Source organism: Syngnathoides biaculeatus, chromosome 15 (genome assembly GCF_019802595.1).
Source record: "Syngnathoides biaculeatus isolate LvHL_M chromosome 15, ASM1980259v1, whole genome shotgun sequence".
NCBI lineage: Eukaryota > Metazoa > Chordata > Actinopteri > Syngnathiformes > Syngnathidae > Syngnathoides > Syngnathoides biaculeatus.
The window spans coordinates 6,599,920-6,622,065 of NC_084654.1; the positions used below are offsets into that span (position 1 = coordinate 6,599,920).

The 22,146-nt window shown below is 42.9% G+C and overlaps 3 protein-coding genes across 6 annotated transcripts; 2 read left to right on the top strand and 1 right to left on the bottom strand.

Moving 5' to 3' along the window:
* The first annotated feature begins 599 nt into the window (after positions 1–599).
* Positions 600–4,531, top strand: tmem151bb (transmembrane protein 151Bb). The gene is made up of 2 exons (XM_061843509.1): positions 600–991; positions 3,006–4,531. Exons 1-2 carry the CDS (start codon positions 902–904, stop codon positions 4,413–4,415), a joined length of 1,500 nt encoding a protein of 499 aa, XP_061699493.1. The 5' UTR covers positions 600–901; the 3' UTR covers positions 4,416–4,531.
* A 3,173-nt stretch (positions 4,532–7,704) lies between these two features.
* mtres1 (mitochondrial transcription rescue factor 1) lies at positions 7,705–11,063 on the top strand. The gene is made up of 4 exons (XM_061843511.1): positions 7,705–7,863; positions 8,356–8,794; positions 10,580–10,652; positions 10,723–11,063. The coding sequence occupies exons 1-4, from the start codon at positions 7,845–7,847 to the stop codon at positions 10,900–10,902; spliced, it is 711 nt and encodes a 236-aa protein (XP_061699495.1). The 5' UTR covers positions 7,705–7,844; the 3' UTR covers positions 10,903–11,063.
* A 137-nt stretch (positions 11,064–11,200) lies between these two features.
* bend3 (BEN domain containing 3) lies at positions 11,201–21,237 on the bottom strand. 4 transcript variants are annotated; one of them, XM_061843506.1, is made up of 5 exons: positions 20,564–21,237; positions 20,140–20,287; positions 17,977–18,031; positions 16,975–17,147; positions 11,201–13,919 (listed from the first exon to the last, which is right to left on the bottom strand). In XM_061843506.1, the coding sequence occupies exons 3-5, from the start codon at positions 18,026–18,028 to the stop codon at positions 11,700–11,702; spliced, it is 2,445 nt and encodes an 814-aa protein (XP_061699490.1). In that variant the 5' UTR covers positions 18,029–18,031; positions 20,140–20,287; positions 20,564–21,237; the 3' UTR covers positions 11,201–11,699. The 4 variants fall into 4 exon arrangements, with proteins under 4 accessions (XP_061699490.1, XP_061699491.1, XP_061699492.1 ...); XM_061843507.1 differs by lacking the exon at positions 20,564–21,237 and adding an exon at positions 20,390–20,511; XM_061843508.1 differs by lacking the exon at positions 20,564–21,237 and adding an exon at positions 19,515–19,682 and having other exon boundaries at positions 20,140–20,368.
* Between the last annotated feature and the right edge of the window lie 909 nt (positions 21,238–22,146).

Below are 22,146 nucleotides of genomic sequence, written 5' to 3' on the forward strand. Positions count from 1 at the left end.
AGTAGACACAAAAAGGTGCAGTGGGCCAGATCTGGCACCAGTACCTTGAGTTTGAGATCTTGCACTAGAACACTGGTTCCAATCACTGTAATGGAATTCCCCCCCCCCTTTTTTTTTAACATCCATACATGTGTAAAGATGTGTCAGGAGCGAATTACTTCTTGGTGTATGAATGAGTAATAATCCATTTTACTGGCAGGAATAGAAGATCCCAAAATCCATTTTTTCAAAGATCCACATGGCGGGTCGCTTTCAATTTGGAAAATTGGTAGATTTTTCCACTGTTGTACTCACTCATAGTGATGTGAACACATTTGCAATGCAAATTCTGGGGAAAAAACGTATCCTATTTAAATGGGATATATTGTCTTGATTTGTTCGTGTTATGTTTAGTAACCTCTAAATAAAACCCTCGGGATCGATACATTTGCCAAGTCAATAAAGGCCAAAGCACTCCAAGCGTAGTGGTGGTGTTGCTGTTGTTGTTTTCTTTTCCCTTTAAGTGATTTATACAACAGCGAGCGTGTACCTGCCTACTCGTCAACCCCATGGAGAGCAACCCTGCCAACGCCACACACGCCACAGTCGACGCCGTCTGCTAAACCAATCCACGCTCCGAAAGTACAACACAGCCTATGATCGGCATTTGGACTCGAGCCGCAAATACTCTGGACGTCAATTTGCGATCGGGTTGCTGCGGCACAGCGTGAAAGGGGAAGATGGGAGCTGGGACCCTGGCTTTCCCTTAAACGCGTGTCCATCTTCGAACTGCCGCATAGTGGGCTCCAGGATGTCTTTCCACGCGTCTCGAGCTCTTATTCGGTTACCTCGAGCTCTAAGCTGCTGTCGTTAGGGAGGTCCTCCACACCCCTTCGCTGTTAACAACCCCCCGATTGGCATAATGTCTCCTCCGGGGTCGGCTGCGACTGCCAGTGAAAGCAGCACGACCACCACCACCGCCACTGTGTGTGAGGAGAACACCAGAGAGGAGGTAACGTCTTCACACAATCATCTTGTTGCTTTATACGGGATGTAAACAGTGCAGTCAATGTGCATAGCCCTACAGCATGCGACCTTAATGTGCAGATACTTGTTTTCACAGAACCATATATGGTGCCGTGATAACAAATGAGCCCGTATTGGTCTGGGTTGAACATGGAAAAAACGTCCATGAAAAAAAGAACAACAGTACAGCAGCTTGTTTTCCATGTTCGGGAGACTTGACATGTTGGTAATTGTTTTTAATTAGCTGCACAGTCGTCTCGATGCAGTAGGCAGTAGCCTATATTGTATATGAAAGTAGGCATACACTAAAGATTAGAGAGCTGGTGGTATTTATGTCTATCGAGGTATAATAATACACCCCATACACTTAATTACTGGAGCGCATAGCAATAGCTAAAATGTTGCATGTATGTTTGTTTAAACATAATAAAAGTCCGAAGCAGCCACCACATTCCTAAAAGTAGCAAGGATAATGAGGATAATACTTTATTCGATACTACAGTGAAAAAGTAGTAACGAAAATTACATTTACCTTACCTTTAAAACCCTTTGATAAACACCCAAAAGTCTAACACACACCCCAAAACTCCATGTCTGTTTCTGTGTTGTCTATGAGTGTTTGTTGTGTTGCTGAGGGTGAAAGGTTTATTTTTGTTTGTGTGGAAAAGTGCTTGTTTGCTGTGGATTCGAGGTTTTCTGCTATGTGTGGTTTTCCCCCTGGTGCGTGAATGTGGTTTGGGGACTGTGCATTATTTTTTTTCTCAGAATTTTCTTGGTGAGTGTGATTATTATTTTTTTTGTTTGCTGTGTATAAAGTGTTTTAGTTATGTATTGAGAATTTATGTCTGTGTGTGTCTGAGGTAGATGTACACCCTGAACTGGTTCCACGTCAATCGCAGTGCACATATAGACACGGGCAACAGTTATATTCACATTCACATCATCACTATTTGTGGGAACTGAACTCACACTGGCCACACCAAAGTCAGGTGCATTTATCACTACATCTTTAGTGACAGGTAAACAATATCTATTTTGGGCCTTTCTAAGGTACCTCACCATGTTGGTGACTCCTGCACTAGATGACCAGTAATGCGAGACACAAACAGAAACTAAAAATGGGACATCTCTGTCTATTGACATCTGGTGAAATTTTAAAACTTGAAATTGAGACACAATATCCATCCCATCATTTGGAACTCCTTAGGGTTGCAGATGAGCTGTGGCCTAGACCCGTTGACTTGACAATAAGTCGGGTATACCTTGGCGTGGCTGACAGCTAATCATAGACCAAAGTCTGACCAGCATCCACTCACACTCATATCCACCCTTATGGAGAATTTAGTCTTCAAGTATCCTAACATGCATGGTTTTTGGGATGTGGGAGGAAGTAGGAGTAAATCCACACAAGCAATATATGGTACACAAAGTTGGTGTGAGGTGAGAGTGCCTTTTCTTCTACCAATGTGATGCACAGAAAGAGAAGATATGGAGAGTGACAGGATATTTGCACAATGGCGTACAACAAAGGCTGAGGGGGAGCAGGAGAGTGGGGGAGGTGGCAGCATCCAATTAGGCGGGGTGGGGGCAGGCATCCAAATGGGTTTGAGGAGGCATTAAAATAAAAATAAAAAATTCCTCAGCATACCCCTCGACTCCCACGCTAACCATTGGGTTTCGATACCATCGGCTGCACTTGGATTTGGATTAGATAGTTGGGATTCTACCATTTGTATTGTGGTACAAGGGGGAGCAGTTCCATTATTGTATGGAAATGCATTTCTTTATCAGCATTTTTGTCCTCAACTGTCACAAAGTGGAACAGGCTTTTGCTTGGTATGTCTACCCCTCCACAAACAATTGAAATTTGCGGTGTAACTTTGTTTTTTTCCCTCACTAACATTACGAAGAACCAACAATGAAAATAACACAATGCTCATTCAGATCATTTCTTGGCAAAACCGTTTTTCTTTATTGCATTTTCTTTTCTTTCTGTGCAGCAAAAACCCCTCAAGAAATCTCTGAGCAAGTCAGTATGCCGGGAGAGTTTCTGGAAATGCCTCCTCCTGTCGGTTCTCATGTACGGTTGCATGGGAGCCATGGTTTGGTGTCATGTCACAGAGGTGACGCGGCTTACCTTTGACAGTGCATTCAAAGGGAAATCCATGATGTACCACGACAGTCCCTGCTCAGATGGCTACATATATATTCCTCTTGCCCTGCTGGCCATGCTTTACCTGGTCTACCTGGTGGAATGCTGGCACTGTCACGTGCAGAATGAGCTGCAGCACAAAGTCGACGTGGAGGGCATTTATGAGCGGATTCAGAGAATGCAGCAAGCAAAACCTTGCATCTGGTGGAAGGCCATCAGTTACCACTACGTGCGTCGCACCCGGCAGGTCACCCGCTATCGCAACGGGGATGCGTACACCAGTACCCAAGTGTACCACGAGCGAGTCAACACTCATGTGGCGGAAGCTGAATTTGACTACGGTCACTGTGGAGTGAAAGATATCTCCAAACAGCTGCTCAGCCTGGAAAAGTCAGCCCTCACAAAGATCCGTTTTACCAAGTGTTTTAGCTTTGCTAATGTTGAGTCTGAGAATTCGTACCTCACACAACGAGCAAGATTTTTCACTGACAACGAAGGGCTCGATGACTATATGGAAGCCAGGGAAGGCATGCACCTGAAAAGCATTGACTTGAAGGAATATGTCATGGCTCTGTCTGACCCTGAGCACCACCCCTGGTATTTGTCCCATCACGTCTTTTGGTTCGCCTCATTCCTCACCTTCTCGTGGCCTCTACGGGTGTTCATAGAGTATCGCACTGCATACGTCCACTACCGCGTGGAGAAGCTCTTCGGACATGATTACATTCCAGTGACACCGTGTGACGACAGGCCATATTGGCGACGTATCCCTCGTGTCAACACCATTGACAGTACGGAATTGGAGTGGCACATTCGGTCCAACCAGCAGTTGGTGCCCAGTTACTCAGAGGCAGGCCTCATGGACCTAGCACAGTGCCCCTCCACCTTCAATCGCATTCGTCAGAATTGTGAGCGCTGCCACAGGGCCGTCAGTTGCTCCTCGGTGTTCTCCAGAAGCGCCCTCAGCATCTGCACAGGAGCCAGCTCCAGAATCCCCTTCAGCGGCAGTCGATTCTCCCTGGCCCGACGCTACGGATCACAAAGGAGCTGCTTTTGGCGGAGCGGAAGTTTGGACGACCAGGAGAGTCCCAGCGAAAACACCCGCTGTCTGTCAGAACGCCTCAACACGGATGATGAAGAGCCCCCAGACTATGAGGACGCGTTGTGCTACCCGGTCCTCATTGTCCACTGCAACGAAAACTGCCACAACCACAGGTCCTTCCACAGAAACGGCTCTTGTGTGGAGACTTCACTGTAACTGTGCTTCAAAAAAAAAAAAAAAAATTCTGTAGCATACAAACACTTGGCTGCATGTGAGATATACACACAAATGCCAAATCCTGAATGTGTGAATCACCAAAGCAATAAGTGTAAATAATATTTGAAACCTCTGTGCAGACAAAGACTGTTAAAAATGCACATCAGCCCCATAGCTTTTAAGATCTTGACGTGAAAGTGGCGCTGCAGTTACCTCACAAGAGCTGAACTTGACACGATCGACACATCTAAAAGTTGTCATTGAGTGTAGCAAATGCATCAGAAGTGACGTCACTTTGGCAACTTTGATGAGTTTCATATTCCACAGTTGACCTGTTTTGAAGTGCAGCAATAACTGCAAAATCATGAGTAGAATCATCTCAAGTGGAAGGTAAAATGGAAAATATCTATTCAATATATTTATTAGCTGCGCTGATGCATATCAAAGGAAGCAGAAGGAAACCCAAATCTGTGCCATACAACACACAGCGCCTGCTGTTATTTTCTGTGCATTTATTTATTCATGTTTTGTTTACTTTTCATAATCTGCCAACCCATTCGTTTTCCAAATTGGTTTTCCTCACGAGCATCATGGCTGACAGCTGAATTGAGGTGAGAGGCGGCATACACCCTAGACTGGTTGCCAGTCAATCATAGGCCACATTGACAAACAACCATTTGCAATCTCACCTGCACAAGGACAATTTAAAGGGTTTAGCTGATTTAAGACTCTTTTTGGGTGTGTGTAAGGAAGCCGGAGAAAACCAACGAGAGGAACATGCAAAGTCCACTCAGAGACATTCAAACTTTCCTCACTGTGAGGTCACGCCACCATGCTGCCTACCGACTCTAATCGCAGGAGTGACATTTTATTGACACTGAAGCGTATTTTGTTGTATATCACACAATGAAGCAGGTCACACAACATTTTGACATCTTTTGAGACTTTTCCATAGCTTGGAATGTTTTTTTTTTAACCAGCATGAGAGCAGAGACTGAAAGTCATGCTAATAACGTGCACATGACTGCATTCATTTTCAGAAGCGCTTATCCTCATGGGTCTTGTGGATGAGCTGTAGTCCATCCCATCCAATTTGGAGCAAGAGGCTGACTACATCATAGACTGATGGCCAGTCAATCCCTTTACACACTGTGGTACATTGAAGTTAAATTCTATTTGCTAATTATGTTTCTGAAAATCTTTCAGTTTGACTGTTATTTTACGAAATTCACCCCCCCCCCCCACTGAGCGCTTACAGAAAAATAAACTTTGCATGTGGGAAGTTTAGCAAACTTTGAACATGATATATTTGCAGTACATTGAAGTAAATCATTGGAGGTACATTTGTACACTGGTTCAAATATATTTTCTTCAAGCGTACCTTTTCTAACGACCAACTGCCATGAGCCAACAATGACCCATCAACTAACATCACGTGCATGAATCTTGCAAACGAGAGGTTTACATCTTACATGGGATGACAACCACCATGACGGCATCTTTTGGAACATCAAACCTAGTGTCTTGATCTGCAAAACGTATCAGGATAGCAGTAGCAAGCCCACAATTGCATAATTATATCCTGTTTAAGAAACATAAGTGAAGGTGACTTATGTAGTCCCCTACCAACTTTGTAGCAATTCATGCAAACATCCCATCACCTCTGGAAGAGTTTTGATAGCTTGACATTTCCCCACATACAGTTTACATACAATTACAATAATGCAAAGCTGTTAGTGCAATTATCTTTACACAGTTGGTACGCCACAGACATTTTATAATATTGCTTTGTATTATATAATATGTAACAGGTGAACATAGTCCAGGAAATATTTCATTCTCAACAATGTAGTCAAACCAGTATTATGCACTTGAAATTACAAGACTTTAAATTGTCAATCTGAATGTTGATGTAAATTTATTTAAAATAATAATAATGTGGTACTATGAAGATGCATAATAGATAAGGAATCAAGTTTGTTACTGTACAAAGTTGCATTGTTGTTGCCGTAACATTACAATGGCTGTATAACAAGGTGATTATATTTACAAATATGTAATGAACTATCGTATGCTGGAAAATATCTGCAATAAATGTCACTACCAACCTGTGTCTGTTTGTATTGAATGTGCGTGTCACGTCCCATCGGAACGAGAGTAGGAGCCAAATGCAGGACTCGGAAGATGCCAGGTAGTTCAAGGAGAAACGTTTATTATATGCAGAGGTAGGGGATCGAGCAGGCAGTCCGGTGCAGCAGCGGTAGTTGGGATGTCGGGCGAAGAGAGCAGGTGAGCGGACAGGGAGGAGTCGGTACACAGGAGAACAATCAAAGCAGGCAGAAGTAACGAAGGAGTCAGGCTTACAAGGTTGGTCGGAGAACAGGCGAAGGTCGGTACACACAGGTTCGATCAGGGATACCGGAGCACACGAACGGGACATGAAGATCAAACGTACTGGCGCCGGCCAGTTGCCATCGCGGTCATATAAATCCACAGCATCATCAGGCTGCATGAGGCGCAGGTGTGCACCTCCCAATCAGCTCACCCGGGCGGGGACCCGCACGGCTCGTGCTGGAGCGGCAGGATCATGACAGTGCGGGAAGAGCTTCCTCACGGATACAATTAAAACACTTAAAAATAATAATAATAAAATTGTGATATACTTTATCCAACAATCCTGCATTTGGTAAACTGGAGCCTTTCCTGTCTGATTTGGAGCTTGTGCTTGATGGTCACCCAATCCTAATCGCAAGGATTATATCAACAAATAATTATTCACATTCACACCAAAGCACTACAGTGTATTTTGTCTTCAGTTTTCAGGGTGAGATTTTTTACCCTCACACAAATAGGTCCCTTTACAGAATGTAATAATTATACTTTCAAATTCCTGTGGTTATACCCGCGTTTGACATTTAAAGTACAATTTTGCGTTATGTTGCAAAAACATCTTACACGCGACATCGTGTTGCAACTGGTTTGGGCGTTGGCCTCACAGTTCTGAGGACTGAGGTTCAAATTCCGCAACCCCCCCCCCCGTGTGCAGTTTCCCTGTTCACCCCGTGCCTGCGTGGGTTTCTTCCGGGCACCTTCGGTTTCCTTCCACGTCCCCAAAACATGCAACATTAATTGGACACTCTAAATTGCCCCTAGGTGTGATTGTGATTGCGACTGTTGTCTGTCTCCATTTGCTCTGTGATTGACTGGCAACCAGTTCAGGATGTACCCCGCCTCCTGCCCGTTGACAGCTGGGATAGGCTCCAGCACTCCCACGACTCGTGAGGATGGCGGGACCTCTTACATTATCCTGAAATGAAAGGACAAAGAGAAACTGTATTACACCTCCCATACGTGAGATGGCAGCACGACCACATGACAGGTGATGCGGCAACAAATAAAGGGAGCAAAGACGTATGACCAGAACAAGCTATGCGAGGTTATTTTCTTGGTGAGTGACGAAAACATATGTGCTTCATTTCACTGCAATGGAGTAATAATGTAGCATTTTATATGATAAGTATTAATCGTAGTGCATGTGAAAACGTGATATCTAGCTTGACTTGGAAAGTCCATCTCACTTTGCTCTTGTTTAAACAAACGAAGTAGAGCACATCATACACACGCAAATCCAAACAAATACATCGGCACAAAGACTGTTGTTTGAGTTTTGTGTGCTTATATTCGCTGGACTTGTTGACACCAAATGAAGACAAAACGCTTTCTCACTCAACACTCCATTCATATTTCAGATTAAACCGAAGATGTTTTCTAATCTGATGTTTGTGGCAATCATTCATAACGAACAAATTGATGTAATCTCGCGATACATCAAAGTTAAGTACTACACCCCCCACGCTCCATGAAAATGAACGCATATATTTAAATCCGAATTCAGTAGTTCGTTCGTTTTGGTTAATTATAATTTTTTTTTTTTTTTTAGTGACTGGCTGGAGCTCCAACATGCACAGTTTGGTGGTACAAGCTCTTGCCATGAGGCAGCTAGGAAGGCTGAACCCGCGCCATCTCCTAGCTGCTGGTTATGGACCTGCACACACTGAATGGTGTCCCAGGACCATCCATACACGCCAGCTGTGGGGTTGCGCAGCCTACCCCACACTGGGCGGCCAGCGGCCGGCTCTTTGCAGCAGGGATGCCATCAGGAGTCTGTCAGTCCATCAACTTAGGTTCAAAAGCAACAGGAAGAAAGGTGCTGCTAAGCCAACGTATGAAGAGGAAGAAAAGGATCCTGAGAGCAGTGATTCTGAGGATGAGGTGGATGAGGACCCAAATGTTCCAAAAGACTATAAAGACATTGAGAAATATGTGCAGTCCTTTCGTTATGATGTCGTTTTAAAAGCTGGCTTGGACATGGCGCGCAAGTAAGTCTCACAGATTGGGCACACTTGACAAAACCAGTACCTAACATGCTACCGACTAATAATGTGATGATCCCATTGGTTTTCATTTATCGAAAGTCATTTAGTATGTAGTGGTTAGCACATCTCCCTCATTTGAGGTTCCGGGGTTAAATCTCAGCTCTGGCCTTTCTTTGTAGAATTTGCATCTCTCCCTGTGCTCAGCGGGATTCCCAAAGGTACTGAGGTTGTTGCCCACATTCCGAAATCATGCATATTGGGTTCATTGAAGGCAAAATTGTAGGTGGGAAGTTTTTTTTTTTAATTTATATGTGCTCTGCTACTACATGCTTATCCTCATTAAGGGAGCCTATCAGCTGAATTTGGGCAATAGGCCCTGGAATTGTCACCAGCCAATCGCAACACACATAATAGAAAAACCGTTGACACTCATGTTCACACACAAGGACAAGTTACTCTTCAATTAACGATCACGATTATTAATCACAATTATTCCTAGTTAGGGGGGAAAAAAAAACTATGATTTTTTTTCAACAAAAAATATGTAAGTGTTCAATTCAAAATGATACTTGAGAATAAATGATAAGATAATACAAATATACCCCAAAAATTCAACTTTACATAAGGCCCGCTGAATAAATATGCTAATACTGTACAGTTGCATGTTGCAACTTCATGGAAGCGAATAGTTAATGCATAAAACGCAATATTAGGCTTGCCAGTACCGACTTCATTTGACAATCCCCCTCAATGTGGTGAACTGCCAAGGACGGTACATTGCCGTTATTCTGCTTGACTATTAGTCTGTTGCGCATGCTCACGAAGTGCAAAGAACTCAACAGTTGTGATTTCCCTCTCTACTTACTCCTGGCATTTTTTGTGCATTTCGGTGAAGCCAGCCAAAAAAGTTGCTCCAACCATTGTTAATACTGTTTTTTGATGACACGCTGCTAGCGTGCCATTTTTGGACTTTTATTTTGAAGTTGGGACCCTGGGCGCAGTACTAATGCCTTCCTTAACTATGCATTAACACCCTGGTGGGTGGCTGTACGGATTGCCCGCACTTCTACAAATGAAGCACTTTTCATATCCAGCAGTGTCTGCATTTTCATTCATTTTCCAAACAGCTTATCCTCACTCGGGTCGTGGGCATGCTGAAGCTTATCCCAGCTATCTTCAGGATGGGGGGGTACTCTCTGAACTGGTTGCCAGCTAATCACAGATAACCATTTCCACTCACATTCATTTCTACGGCCAAAGTTAGAGTCTTCGGTTAACCTACCCTGTGTGTTTTTGGGACGTGGGAGGAAACCAGAGTACCTGGAGAAAACCCACGCAGGCGAACATCTCACAACTGCGAGGCCGCTGCCCACATTTAAAACGGGCGAGGGAAGAAAAAAAAGAAATCACTAGATTTATTTAATCTTGATAGCCAAAATCACAATCACGATGAAAATTTAATTGTGCAGCCTCTAGCGGTGTAAAATGTTTTTAGTATTTTGCTCCTTTATGATTTAGTGCAACTACATCACAGAAAAGTACTTTGCATTATTCAGGTACTGTTTTAGTAAATACATGACAGTGTACAATTGAGGTTTGTTTTTAAAAGCACAATTTTCAATAGTTACTGGATTGGATCATAGAATGTGAAAATATCTAACGTCGACGTCGATTAAGCCTGTTTTGGTGCTGTCTGTGGGAAGTGTTTGGTTGCCATCAGGTTTAAAAAGAAAAAAAAATAATCTACAACTCTTGCATCCCTAAATTCACATTTTTCCATTTCAACAGTAAAATTGAAGATAGCTTCTACAGCAACAAGCTCAGACTAAACGGACAAAAGCTTATCAAGAAAAGTAAAACGGTGAGTGTTTACTAACAATTATGTAAACTTACCACTGTAGTTTGTCCTGACAATCATGTACTCTATTTAGGTGAAAGTTGGGGACACTTTGGACCTGGTGTTGTCAGAGAATCATGATACCAACACTGTTACTTTAATGAGAGTTGTGCTGAAGGCTTTGGGTGAATCCAGTAATGCAGAAAGGTACAAAGTTTCTGTAAGGCGCTGGAAGTTAATTGTGCTTCCCAAGGATGAGGCCTTTAAGCCTTGAAGTCAAATATAAACATGACTGCAATACCATTGGCCAATTAAGGCACAAGGACAAGAGATGGAAGCAACTGAGATGGACTATCTTGGTTTCTAGACATGAAACAAAAAATGGACTTTCCATTTTTCCGCTGGCCAATAAATATGCACTTTGATGAACTTGAAGGGTATCAACTTATTTTTGTTGATTTCAATGCCATTACCGACTTAAAGATGTCAATGTGTGGTGAAATTGTGTGTGTGTGGGGAAGGTTCATTTATTTACCTTTTAAACAGTATTGCCGCCAAAGAAAAACTGACAAGGTATCCAAATAAGGAGTTTATGAGGTATAACGCAAGCTCAATAAATGCCTGAAACGGAATGTCCAGGAATTAAAGTGTAAAACTCCCGCAATGTCATGTGATTTTATTAGAAATAAGGGATCACTGTCAAGTTAATATTTCTATAATATAAACCGCTATAACAAGGCTTAATATAAGCATGTTAATAAAACAAGTGAAACAATTTCTGTTCATATAGAAAAGTATGTACTCAACTACCCTTATTATTTTTGAGGGCTCCAACAATGTTAGATAAGCTATGACAGTTGTAGTTTTTTTTAAATAGAGGCTTTTGAAAGTGTTTATCCAACAAGACTAGTACAAGTCATACATCTAGAGCTGTTGCCTAGTTTAAGTAGGACTAGGAGTTGTACATAAGAAATGTGACAGGTTGTTGGCTTCATCCTAAGAAGGACAGGTTTGTAAAGTTGAGCTTATATGCTGTGCAAAAATGATGTGTTTATCTTGGGAGGGCTGCCACTACAACACAGAATTTGACCTCTTGGCCTTCTTGAGGATGTCACATTTTTTCCGATTGGGGCGCCTACAGCGTTCATCGATGCTTGGCACGCACTCGTAGTGCCACACTTCTTCCATTTTCTCCACAGGATACACAGTTTCCACATAGTGGCGGATCAGTCTGAGGCGTGCCGGGTCCAGCTGCTTCTTGTTGCAGGCCCCTGAATGGTTGTACTGCAATCGCAGGTTTTCCTGCGTAAAGAGCTCGGGGAAGAGGCGCACCAACAGTCGGGCGGCAAAGTTGCCAACAGAGAGAGACTGCTGGACTATTTCACGAACCTCCAAGTCTGAGAGCAGGTAAGCTGGTGGAACTGGGAAGTCAGGTTTAGAAATGGTCAGTTCATCGAGAGGAATTTTGCAAAAGTCTTTACTGCTTTTCTCAGGAGGTAATGTGGGAATTTCCGAATCCTCCTTCAGGCTGTCTGGGTGGATGTGGTTCAGGAAAAAGTCTGGCTCTGCATCTTGACCATACACTTTGCGATGCTGCAAGTAGGATCTCCTCTGCTCTGTGTCACGTCTCCGGCACCTCTCATCAAGTTTGCCCACAAACTCCAGCATCCACACTCGGTCATTCCCGGCCCGTGGGTAGACTAACTGCACATAATGGCGGATCAGGTTGACACGAAGGGGATCCAGCTGCTTTTTCCCGAGTGAACCGCTGCAATTGTACAGCTTCCGGTTGTTCTCATGGGTGAAGAGCTCAGGGAACATGAGCACCAGCAGCCGGGAGGCAAAGTTCCCAATCGACAAACTACATTCATAATTATACTTCAATTGCTCCTTGGACAAGAGAAACTGACGGGGAACAGTGAAGTCTGGTATGGGGATCTCCAGATTGTCAAAATCTATAGGTGATAGCAGCGTCTTTTTGGACTTGCGCGAGGGCCTTTCATTGTCACATATTTCCGGAATCCTCAGGACAGAAACATCCTCGGACATGCTCACTGGATCGTAGCTTTCATCATTCATGTTTTCAGGTTCACTTCCATTACCATTGCTGTGAGGACCTTCAAGGGCATCCTCCAGATGCTGAATGCACACCTGAAGCCAGCTCTCCTCAGGCACATTTGGAAAATTTGTTTCCATATACTTTTTGATGATTTCCATCCTGTCCGAGTCTAGAATCAGCTGACCCACACTGTTTAAACTATTTAAGGCCTCTGGAACTTTATTACCCTCTTCAAAAAGCTCAGGGAAGAGTCGATGCATGAGGAAAATGACAAAGTCTTCCGGGGAGGAGAGCTCGTCCAGCTCCTCCGTGGCTTGATCGTTGAACATTCCAACCAAGCTGCCCTGCTGGTTGTCTTGAGAGAGGTGCTCCTCTCGTCCCTGCTCATTTATGAAAAGATAGGTTGGGGAATGCTCTGCTTTTATTCCGTCTCCCACCATAGTCTGTTTCCTGAGCAGCCGAGCGCTCTCCACATCTCTTTGGGCCCAGAAGCGATTAAAAAACTCATTGATCTGAGGGAGGCACTCTCCCTTCCAAACACTGTTGTTCTTGACTGAGGGATAGCTTGCCTCTACGTAGTTGCGGATCAGCTGCAAATGTAAAGACTCCAGTGATCTTTTGCTTGTCATGCATTCATGGGAGGACTCCTTGGCTTTGAACAGTTCAGGGAAAAGATGCACGAGTAAGCGACATCCCAGCTCTCCAGGACTGGATGTCTGCTCCATGAGAGGGTTCAACTCTTCACTTGTGAGCAGATACTCAGGAGGAGGCTGGAACTCTGCCACCATCTGAACCGGTTTGATCTGCTCCTTAATTCGCATGACTTCCAGACTCAACAGGTCCACTTTGCTGTGCAAATGACTCATGCTGGAACTGAGGCTATTGAGAATGAAAAACATTTTTTCAATTAAAGGGTAAATGTTTGAGTCTTTTGACCACGCTTGACCTGAATTGTCTTCACTAGGAAAAGCCTCCGAAAAGCCATTTTCCTGGAAATTTAGGAGAGTGGAGGAGAAGAGGTTGCTGCAGTTCAGCTGATTTCCAGTACATTGGCCTGCTTGCTGCTCTAGATTCGGTGTGTTCTTCTTCTCTAAGATTCTGTGGGAGATACTGAAGAGAGGCTTCCTGTAAGAAATTCTGGATTCGCCACAGAGGTTTTCCCTCGTCTCTCCGCTTGTGCTGAGACACAGAGGGTCGTGTCTGCTGCTCTCATCTGGCAACGGCTGCCTCATCTGGATACAGCAAACAACAAAATACACGCAACATCACTACGATATTTCAGACCTGTAGGTACACAAAAATAACTTAAGGGGTAATATTATGAAGGTGGTATGAGAGCAAGGTTTGTTTGTTTTTTTTCTTTTGTGGTCTGCTTCTCTCAGCTTTCTGAACTCGGTGCACATAACCACCGTCAATGGACCTTCAATAGTGCAGGATCCTGCAGTTATGGAAGACTGCACTGAGTTGGCTTGGCCTTTTGCGCAAGAGTCACAAGGTTGGTCATGCGGTAGACAGTACAATTATAAAAGAACTCCCTGTACACTCCAAAGTGAGCCAAGTGTTGTTCCAATGTAAAGCGACTTGCCTGTATAGTAAATAAATAATGGTTTTAAGATGACGACAGTTGGATACTAGAATGGATGTACCGTAATTTCTAATGTATAATCTGTAAGATTTTCCAAAAGTATTTTCAAAAAGTCAATAGAGCACATTAAATTTAGGTATACATTAAAAATAAAAATAATTACATTGTATAATCGTATACAGGTACATAGGGTGGTAAAAAAGGTATACATTCACATTTCAATATATTTGATGCCTTATGTTTCATATATATATATATATATAATACATAAATATGAATGATAAAAAAATAGGAGGGCCCACACAGAAAATGCTCACTTTCTTAATGTACCCATTACACTTGTTTCTACATAGTTTGGGCTCTCATTGTTTTGATAGTGACCTGACACCATAGAAAATACAGATTGTAGCCAAAACGAGAGCAAGAGGCTGCTCTGTTAGCACTGTAGAGGTTTGCCTCAAAATGCTGACAATAATTAGGAATAAAGGGAACCAAGACTCTTAAGATTAAAAAAAAAAAAACATTTTCTCACAAAAGCCATGGATGGCACAGAGGTGACATGCTGTGGGAGCAATATGGGATAACGCTTCATGATGCAATGCAGGAGGAACCGGAACGGGACCACATCATCAATGATGAGTTCCACAGCGATGCACCAAATGTAACTAGTATGGATCTTTTTCAGATTAGAGATGAGTCAGGTGCTTCTTTTGAAGGCTTGGCCAAAGGTGTACTATACAATGTAGTGAATAAAATGCACGATGCACGAATATTTTGTGCACAAATATTTAATGCAAAAAAAAAAAAAAAAATTCTGCTCAAAGTTCAAGTTAACAGTGTTAAATAGTTCATTTATTTAAGACTGTAATGCGTGTTAACAGTATTAATAAAATGTTATAACACCATTGAGCATTTATTTTCATTGGTTGAGGGATTCTGTTGACAATTGCCGGGACCAGGACAAGTGTGTCCTGGGGTCTGTCCCCAGATATATTTTACTGCTACATCACCACATGCACAAAGATTATTTTTAATGATTGTTGTACAGATAATTTTTTGAAAAACAATACAAGTACAAACAACAAAAGTAGAAACCTAGCAAAATAGTAATATAGATAATTCCCAATATTTTGAGCATATGGATAGCAGCAAATTGGTGGTGTGCATTGTACATTGGCAGAAGGGTTTTCCTGACTCTTTATCAATTTTGGGGTTGCGCATTATACATGGGAAATTTACAGTTTGTGTGTACACACACGCACACACAAAGATAAAATTATTTTTTTTGTCAAGAATCAACAACAAGTGGGACACAATCATGAAGTGGAATGACATTTATTGGATATTTATATAAAAAAATGAAAAGTGAGGCGTGCAGTACTTTTCGGCCCCTTCACTTTCAGTGCAGCAAACTCACTCCAGATGTTCAGTGACGATCTCTGAATGACCCAATGTTGATTGATGATGAAAAATAGATTCCACCTGTGTGTAATCAAGTCTCTGTATAAATGCACCTGCTCTGTGATAGTCCCAGGGTTTTGTATAAAGTGCAGAGAGCATCATGAAAACCAAGAACAAGTTGTGGAGAAGTTTAAAGCCGGATTTGAATACAAAAAAAATTCCCAAGCTTTAAACATCTCAAGGAGCACTGTGCAAGCAATCATATTGAAATGGAGAGAGTATCAGACTACTGCAAATCTACCAAGACCCGGCCGTCCCTCTAAACTTTCACCTCGATCAAGGAGAAGACTGATCAGAGATGCAGTCAAGCGGCCCAGGATCACTCTGGATGAACTGCAGAGATCTATAGCTGAGGTGGGAGAGTCTGTCCATAGGACAACAATCAGTCGTACGCTGCACAAATTTGGCCTTTATGAAAGAGTGGCAAGAAGAAAGCCATTTCTCAAAGATATCCATAAAAAGTCTTATTTAAAGTTTGCCACAAGCCCCCTGGGAGACACACCAAACATGTGGAAGAAGGTGCTCTGGTTAGATGAAAAACGCTATGTTTGGCGTAAAAGCAACACACCACATCACCGTGAACACACCATCCCCACTGTCAAACATGGTGGTGGCAGCCTCATGGTTTGGGCCTGCCAAATGCAGGACCATTCTGGAAGAAAACCTGTTGGAGTCTGCAAAAGACCTGAGACTGGGACGGAGATTTATCTTCCAACGGGACAATGATCCAAAGCATAAAGCTAAATCTACAATGTAATGCTTCACAAATAAACTTATCCTGGCATTAGAATGGCCAAGTCAAAGTCCAGACCTGAATCCAATCGAGAATCTGTGGGCAGAACTGAAGACTGCTGTTCATAATCGCTCTCCATCCAACCTCACTGAGCTCGGGCTGTTTTGAAAGGAAGAATTGGCAAGGATTTCAGTCTCTCGATGTGCAAAACCGAAAGACATACCCCGAGCGACTTGCAGCTCTAATTGTAGCAAAAGGTGGCGCTACAAAGTATTAATGCAGGGCGGCAGAATAATATTGCACGCCCCACTTATCAGGTTTGTTAAAAAACTTTAAAATATCCAATAAATTTCGTTCCACTTCACGATTGTGTCCCACTTGTTGGTGGCGAAAGGTTGAAAAGTTTAAGGGAGCCGAATACTTTCAGAAGGCACTGTGTACGTGTGTGTATGTATATATATATATATATATACACTGTATATATAAAATAGTCAGTGAAAAACCTCACCTCTCCTGCAACTTTGACTCTTTTGCCACTAGACAGCTGCTTGAAGTGTGGTTCCATTTTTGAAGACGTTCTTTTACCAGCCTCATGGGTCTCAGGAGATCCTCCACCATGATCTCCAGGTGCCTCACAACAAGCAAAGTCCTCAGTCTTGACTTTTTTAACATGCTTGTGTTCTGCCAATATAAGCAGATCATCATGTCTCCTTTGTTCAGCCACATAAACAAAACTGAAATGTTATGAACTTAAGGAAAGAACGGGTTTTCTCAAATATTGGCCTTGCACTGAGAGACCCTGTACCCTAATTAATCGACATACCACAATACCAAACCTCAAATACCGCCCGTTGTATTACCCTCAGACAAAATACCAGCCATTTGGCAGTTGTCATTACCTTTACAAGACATTAGATACCATCATGTGTGATGGTAGACATTTTTACCACAACACACACACTGTATGTAGAGCAGACATGGCATCTGTAAAGCTGTTGTATGCAGATCATTCTTTAGGAAGAATTAGGTAACAGAGGGACCCCATAATACAATATTCCAGTAGGTTTAATAGTTTTACTGTACTACTTGTATCTTAACATATTATTTGTATGAGGTACCATAACGTAGTTGTGACAAAAAGTCAAAATATTATAAAAATGCATTCGTATAGATAAAAGTCACTTAATACACAGCATTTAAGTAAAACATTGCCCGGCGCCACAGCACAAATACAGTCTATTTATTTCTGGAGATAATATACAGGTTGTGCAAACAAATTATGGGATGCCAACAATGGTGAGCACAACTGTAAATGAAATGTGAAGTAAATTGAAGTCTAAACTTAAAAAAAATAAAGTTTTCATAGTCCTTGAGTTTTTAAGAGTTTAGCTCAGATCAGAAATTCATGTCATAATGTACTCTTTATTTAGATTTGATTCTCACATCAGAGAATTAATAACTTTCCAGTCACACGATTGATTCCACATTGCAATTTTGAACACACGCTTACCTTTTACAAGCATTTTTTCATCTGAAGTGTCCCCATACTCAGGGGAATTCATAGCCTACAAGACAAAAATTTGTCATTATATACTGTTTAATTCCAAAACTGCAAAACACAAGACTAACTACAAAAAAAAGTTTGGGATATTTGGATTTCAGGTGAAATTTCAGAATGAACTTTAAATGCATCCTAACCTTTACAGGTGAACTTAATTTGACCTCAGTTTTTGAATGCATGCATCCAACTCTGTTTTAGTAGTTTTTGCACAACTTGCTGTTGTTATCTAACTGGGAGCTGAAAAGAAAAAGATCCTGTTTAAAACCTCAAAATAGCCTGCTATTGTTGATCAACTGTTCGACATCATCTCCACCTCATGATGTCAAAATGCTAACACCGTGATGAAGAGGACTGTGTAGCAACCAATAAATGGTAACTGAACCAAGAAATACAGTATATGGGCTGATTCATGGAGCAACTGGCTCTTGGACTTTATGACAGGGAGATTACAGGCTGTATAGGTCAGCAGCAACATATCTAGGACCATCATTCTAAAAATAGCAGCCGGGGGTCCTTCAAGGTTGCACCCTGCTAACCTATGATTCCACACTGACATACAACTCCAACCTCTTCATCAAGTTTGCAGACGACAACTGTGGTGGCTCTCATCAGCAACGGGTATCAGACAGACTGCAGGAGGGAGTTGAGCTGCCTGGCCAGGTGGGGCATGGCAACAATCTCTCCCTGAGCAAGGGGGGAAAAAAAACAAGGAGATTGTTGTGGACTTCAGGAGAGCGCACCACCAGCATAATCCCCTGAACATCAATGGTGCTGCAGTGGAGAGGTTTCCCAAATTCCTGGTAGTGGACATCACTGAGGACTTCTCTTGGACCAGCAATACCTCATCACTGGCCAAGAAAGCTCACCAGCATCTCTACTTCCTGCGTAAGATGAGAAGAGTCAGAGGCCTGACCCCATCATGTGCTCATTCTACAGCGGGAGCCTAGGGACCTGACCAACTGCACCACTATGTGATACGGACCTTGCATCGAAGCCACACACACTGACACCAGAGTCAGGGTCACATCGGCCACTTAAGCAGTATTGGGGTTTTGCCATCTACTGGTAATTTACAAGTCATATTTGCCTTGGTTGTGAAAGTGACGATGTTGCACACATCACCAGACATTTGGTATTTGCACATCCAATTAATGCTTTTTATATCAGGTTCATGTTATAGTTTATTAAGTTTCTATGTCTTTTGGAGGACTGCGGGTCCTTGAATATCTAATTATAAACATCTGTATCTGCTATGCATATTGAAGAATTGATAATAAAAGTACCAAGTGCTTGTAAATGTTCACCTCTTTTGTGAGAGGACCGCAAGCTGTGCAAAACGTACTGAACAATTGGACATTTTCATCCTAAAATTTTCACCCAAAAGGCCAATATTACAATGTTTTTGTAAGTATGGTGTCAGTATCTATTGCTTGTATTTGACTTTATCATTCATGTTAGCAGTGTAAACAAGGTTGTTTCATGCTCACCTGTAGAGTGTTCCAGTGAGCTTTTTAAACCAATCTACATCTTTCCTTTCCTTTTGTAGTTTTTCTGTCACAGAATTGTGAGGGGGGGACGGGGCGTTGGAGTGGGTGAGAAGGCGACCGCCAAGATGATGTATCGTCTTGTGTGGACACATGGCCGAACATTGCTGGCTATGAAACGTAAACGTAGCCGTTCATGTCATCGAAACAGCAGGGAACTTGTCGACGTTATCGCGCGCACGCCAGCACAGTGACACAGCCCGCGGCATGTGCTCGCGTCCCGTGTCACTGTGCGTCATCTCAGACGAGTTGACGTGACGCCCCTTCGTCAACAAGTCAGCTGTGCCACTTCCGCATTCCTCCGCTCGCGGTCCCGCGAACCAAAACAACTGCTAATCTCGCAGCGTGGGAGAAGCGCCTGCTGTTTTTCTTTTTCCTCTTTCGCCCACTTGCCAACTCGACTCCCCCATTTGGCTCCGATCGACCCACCGTTGGGAATCGGAGTGACGCGGTGCTTGCGTGGAACGAGCTCTCGTCCTGCTCAAGCTAGTGCTAATTGGACGACACGGGACCGGGGAGGGGGTGAAAAGGGGAGTAGAAGGCGTGTGCTCGCCCTTTGGAAGCTTACCTTGCTAAATGCGTGCAAAACGTACGCGGCTCTTGGCGCCTTGTTTGCCCGATGTCACCCCGTATAACGGTTGCCACCGTTGTTCGCCACTCAGCTCCTGCGCTTTCCAGCGTGACGTGAGTCAGACGTCACAGTTTCTTCCGCACAGCTGCGGGCGCAAACAGAGCATTAAAAACGACGCCAGGTCTGTCAACGTTTACATTTTGACTGTAGCAGACATATTGACGGGGCAAATAAAATACAAACTAACAGTGTTTCTAACCCATATTCGGGGGTGCTGAAACCCATTTCCATTCAGTATTTGACAACACCAAAAGTCTTAACTATCGTTGTAAAACAACCTAGACAAAAGTGCAAAACCATACAGTCTGAGGTTGAAACAATATTTTAACATAAAAAAAAAAATGCAGCGCTCCCCACCTACCTCAAAAATGGTTTGGTCCATCCAGTCCCTCCTACCTTTTGGGGACTGGGCTCAGAACGCATCAGTACCCACTTTAAACCGGAGGTGGCAAAAGTACTGACAGTGGCCAGAACTTTTTTATTTTTTAATGTGAAACATGCGGGAACAATTTTTTTTGTGTGCTACAACCCAACGACACCGCCCCCCAACTGTAAATACATCAGTCGGGTGCACTTGAGGTTTACATGCAGAGAACAATAATGTCAAAACCGGGGGTGTCAAAATTATATTTGTCGTGAGCCACATTGTCGATACGGTTTTCCTCAGTGGGCCGTTATGATTGTGAAACGATGTAAGTATTTAATCGCCTCATCATATTATTACATTGAGACAAAGAATTGATCAATAACTAGTTTGAAAATCAGATTTCAAGGATAATAGTTTGTGCAACTATTGTTCAAGTAGGGGGTTTTGAGTCAAAACGTGTAGGAATAATTGTGATCATAATTATCATACATTTGCTTCCAATAAAGAAATGCTTTGCTCTGCCCTCGATAACGTGGCAGCCTCCTAGCAGGAGATAGCAAGAACAAAAACATCTAATCATCAGAACTGTTAGAACTGCTGCCTGTTAAAGAAATGATGACCACACATGTATTAAGAAATTTTCCACACATGCAGACGCACATGAACAAACATGTACACTTTGTTTTAAACTGTTTTGCTTGTCGTCTCCTTTTTGTAACATCCATGTAAATAGGGGGCGTCTCAAAACTAAATAAATAGAGGTGCTGAGGAGAGGATAATCAGAGAGTGCAGTGGTGAATTGTACGAGACAGTTCCTCTCCTCTCTCCTCGCGAGACTTCAACTGGTGTCTTTGCTTCCTTTTTTGTCCTGTTTAATGAATGTCTGATTGGTGAACCTGACATTTACTTGGTCCTTCGAGCCGGATCTCAAGATACCTGAGGTTTCCAGGGGCCGAGTCGACGTCCAGGCAAAGACCGTGGCCACGGCACTTGAGACCCTTTCCGGGACTGGGCCTCGACTTTGCGCCTGGAGGCTGAGGGTTGACGAGAAGCCGAAGGAAGTGAAGACATCTCTGGTGAGTAGGAAACTCCCACACTCATGAGGAATGAGTGAATGCGCGTCTGGGTGACTGCGGCAGAACCAAACCTCGAGAATACTAGTCAATATCGAGTAGACTAATTAGTCTATAAAACTGAGAAAAGGGCAAGGTGTGTCCTGTACGTGAGCTCCGTGAAACGTGTGCATGTGTAAAAGTGTGAGTGGAGGTTCGCTACCTCATTTGAACAGGAAATTGAGTGACAAGTGTTTGAGGATGCAGAGGTAAGAATTCTCCGCCACTTGTGGTAGAAGCTTGAGAATGACCTCAAACGGAACGTAATTGTCACCCGAGGTGAAACACTGACTCCAACAGGGGAAAAACAAATAGCAAAATAGTTGAAACACAATATCTGAAAAAAAAAAAATAATAATGATGTGTAAGGACTAGAAGTTTGTAGAAAGCAAATGTCCTACTAAAACGAAACATCAAAATTTGTGGATAACACAACATGACTTTGCTGGCCAGCTCAAAATATAT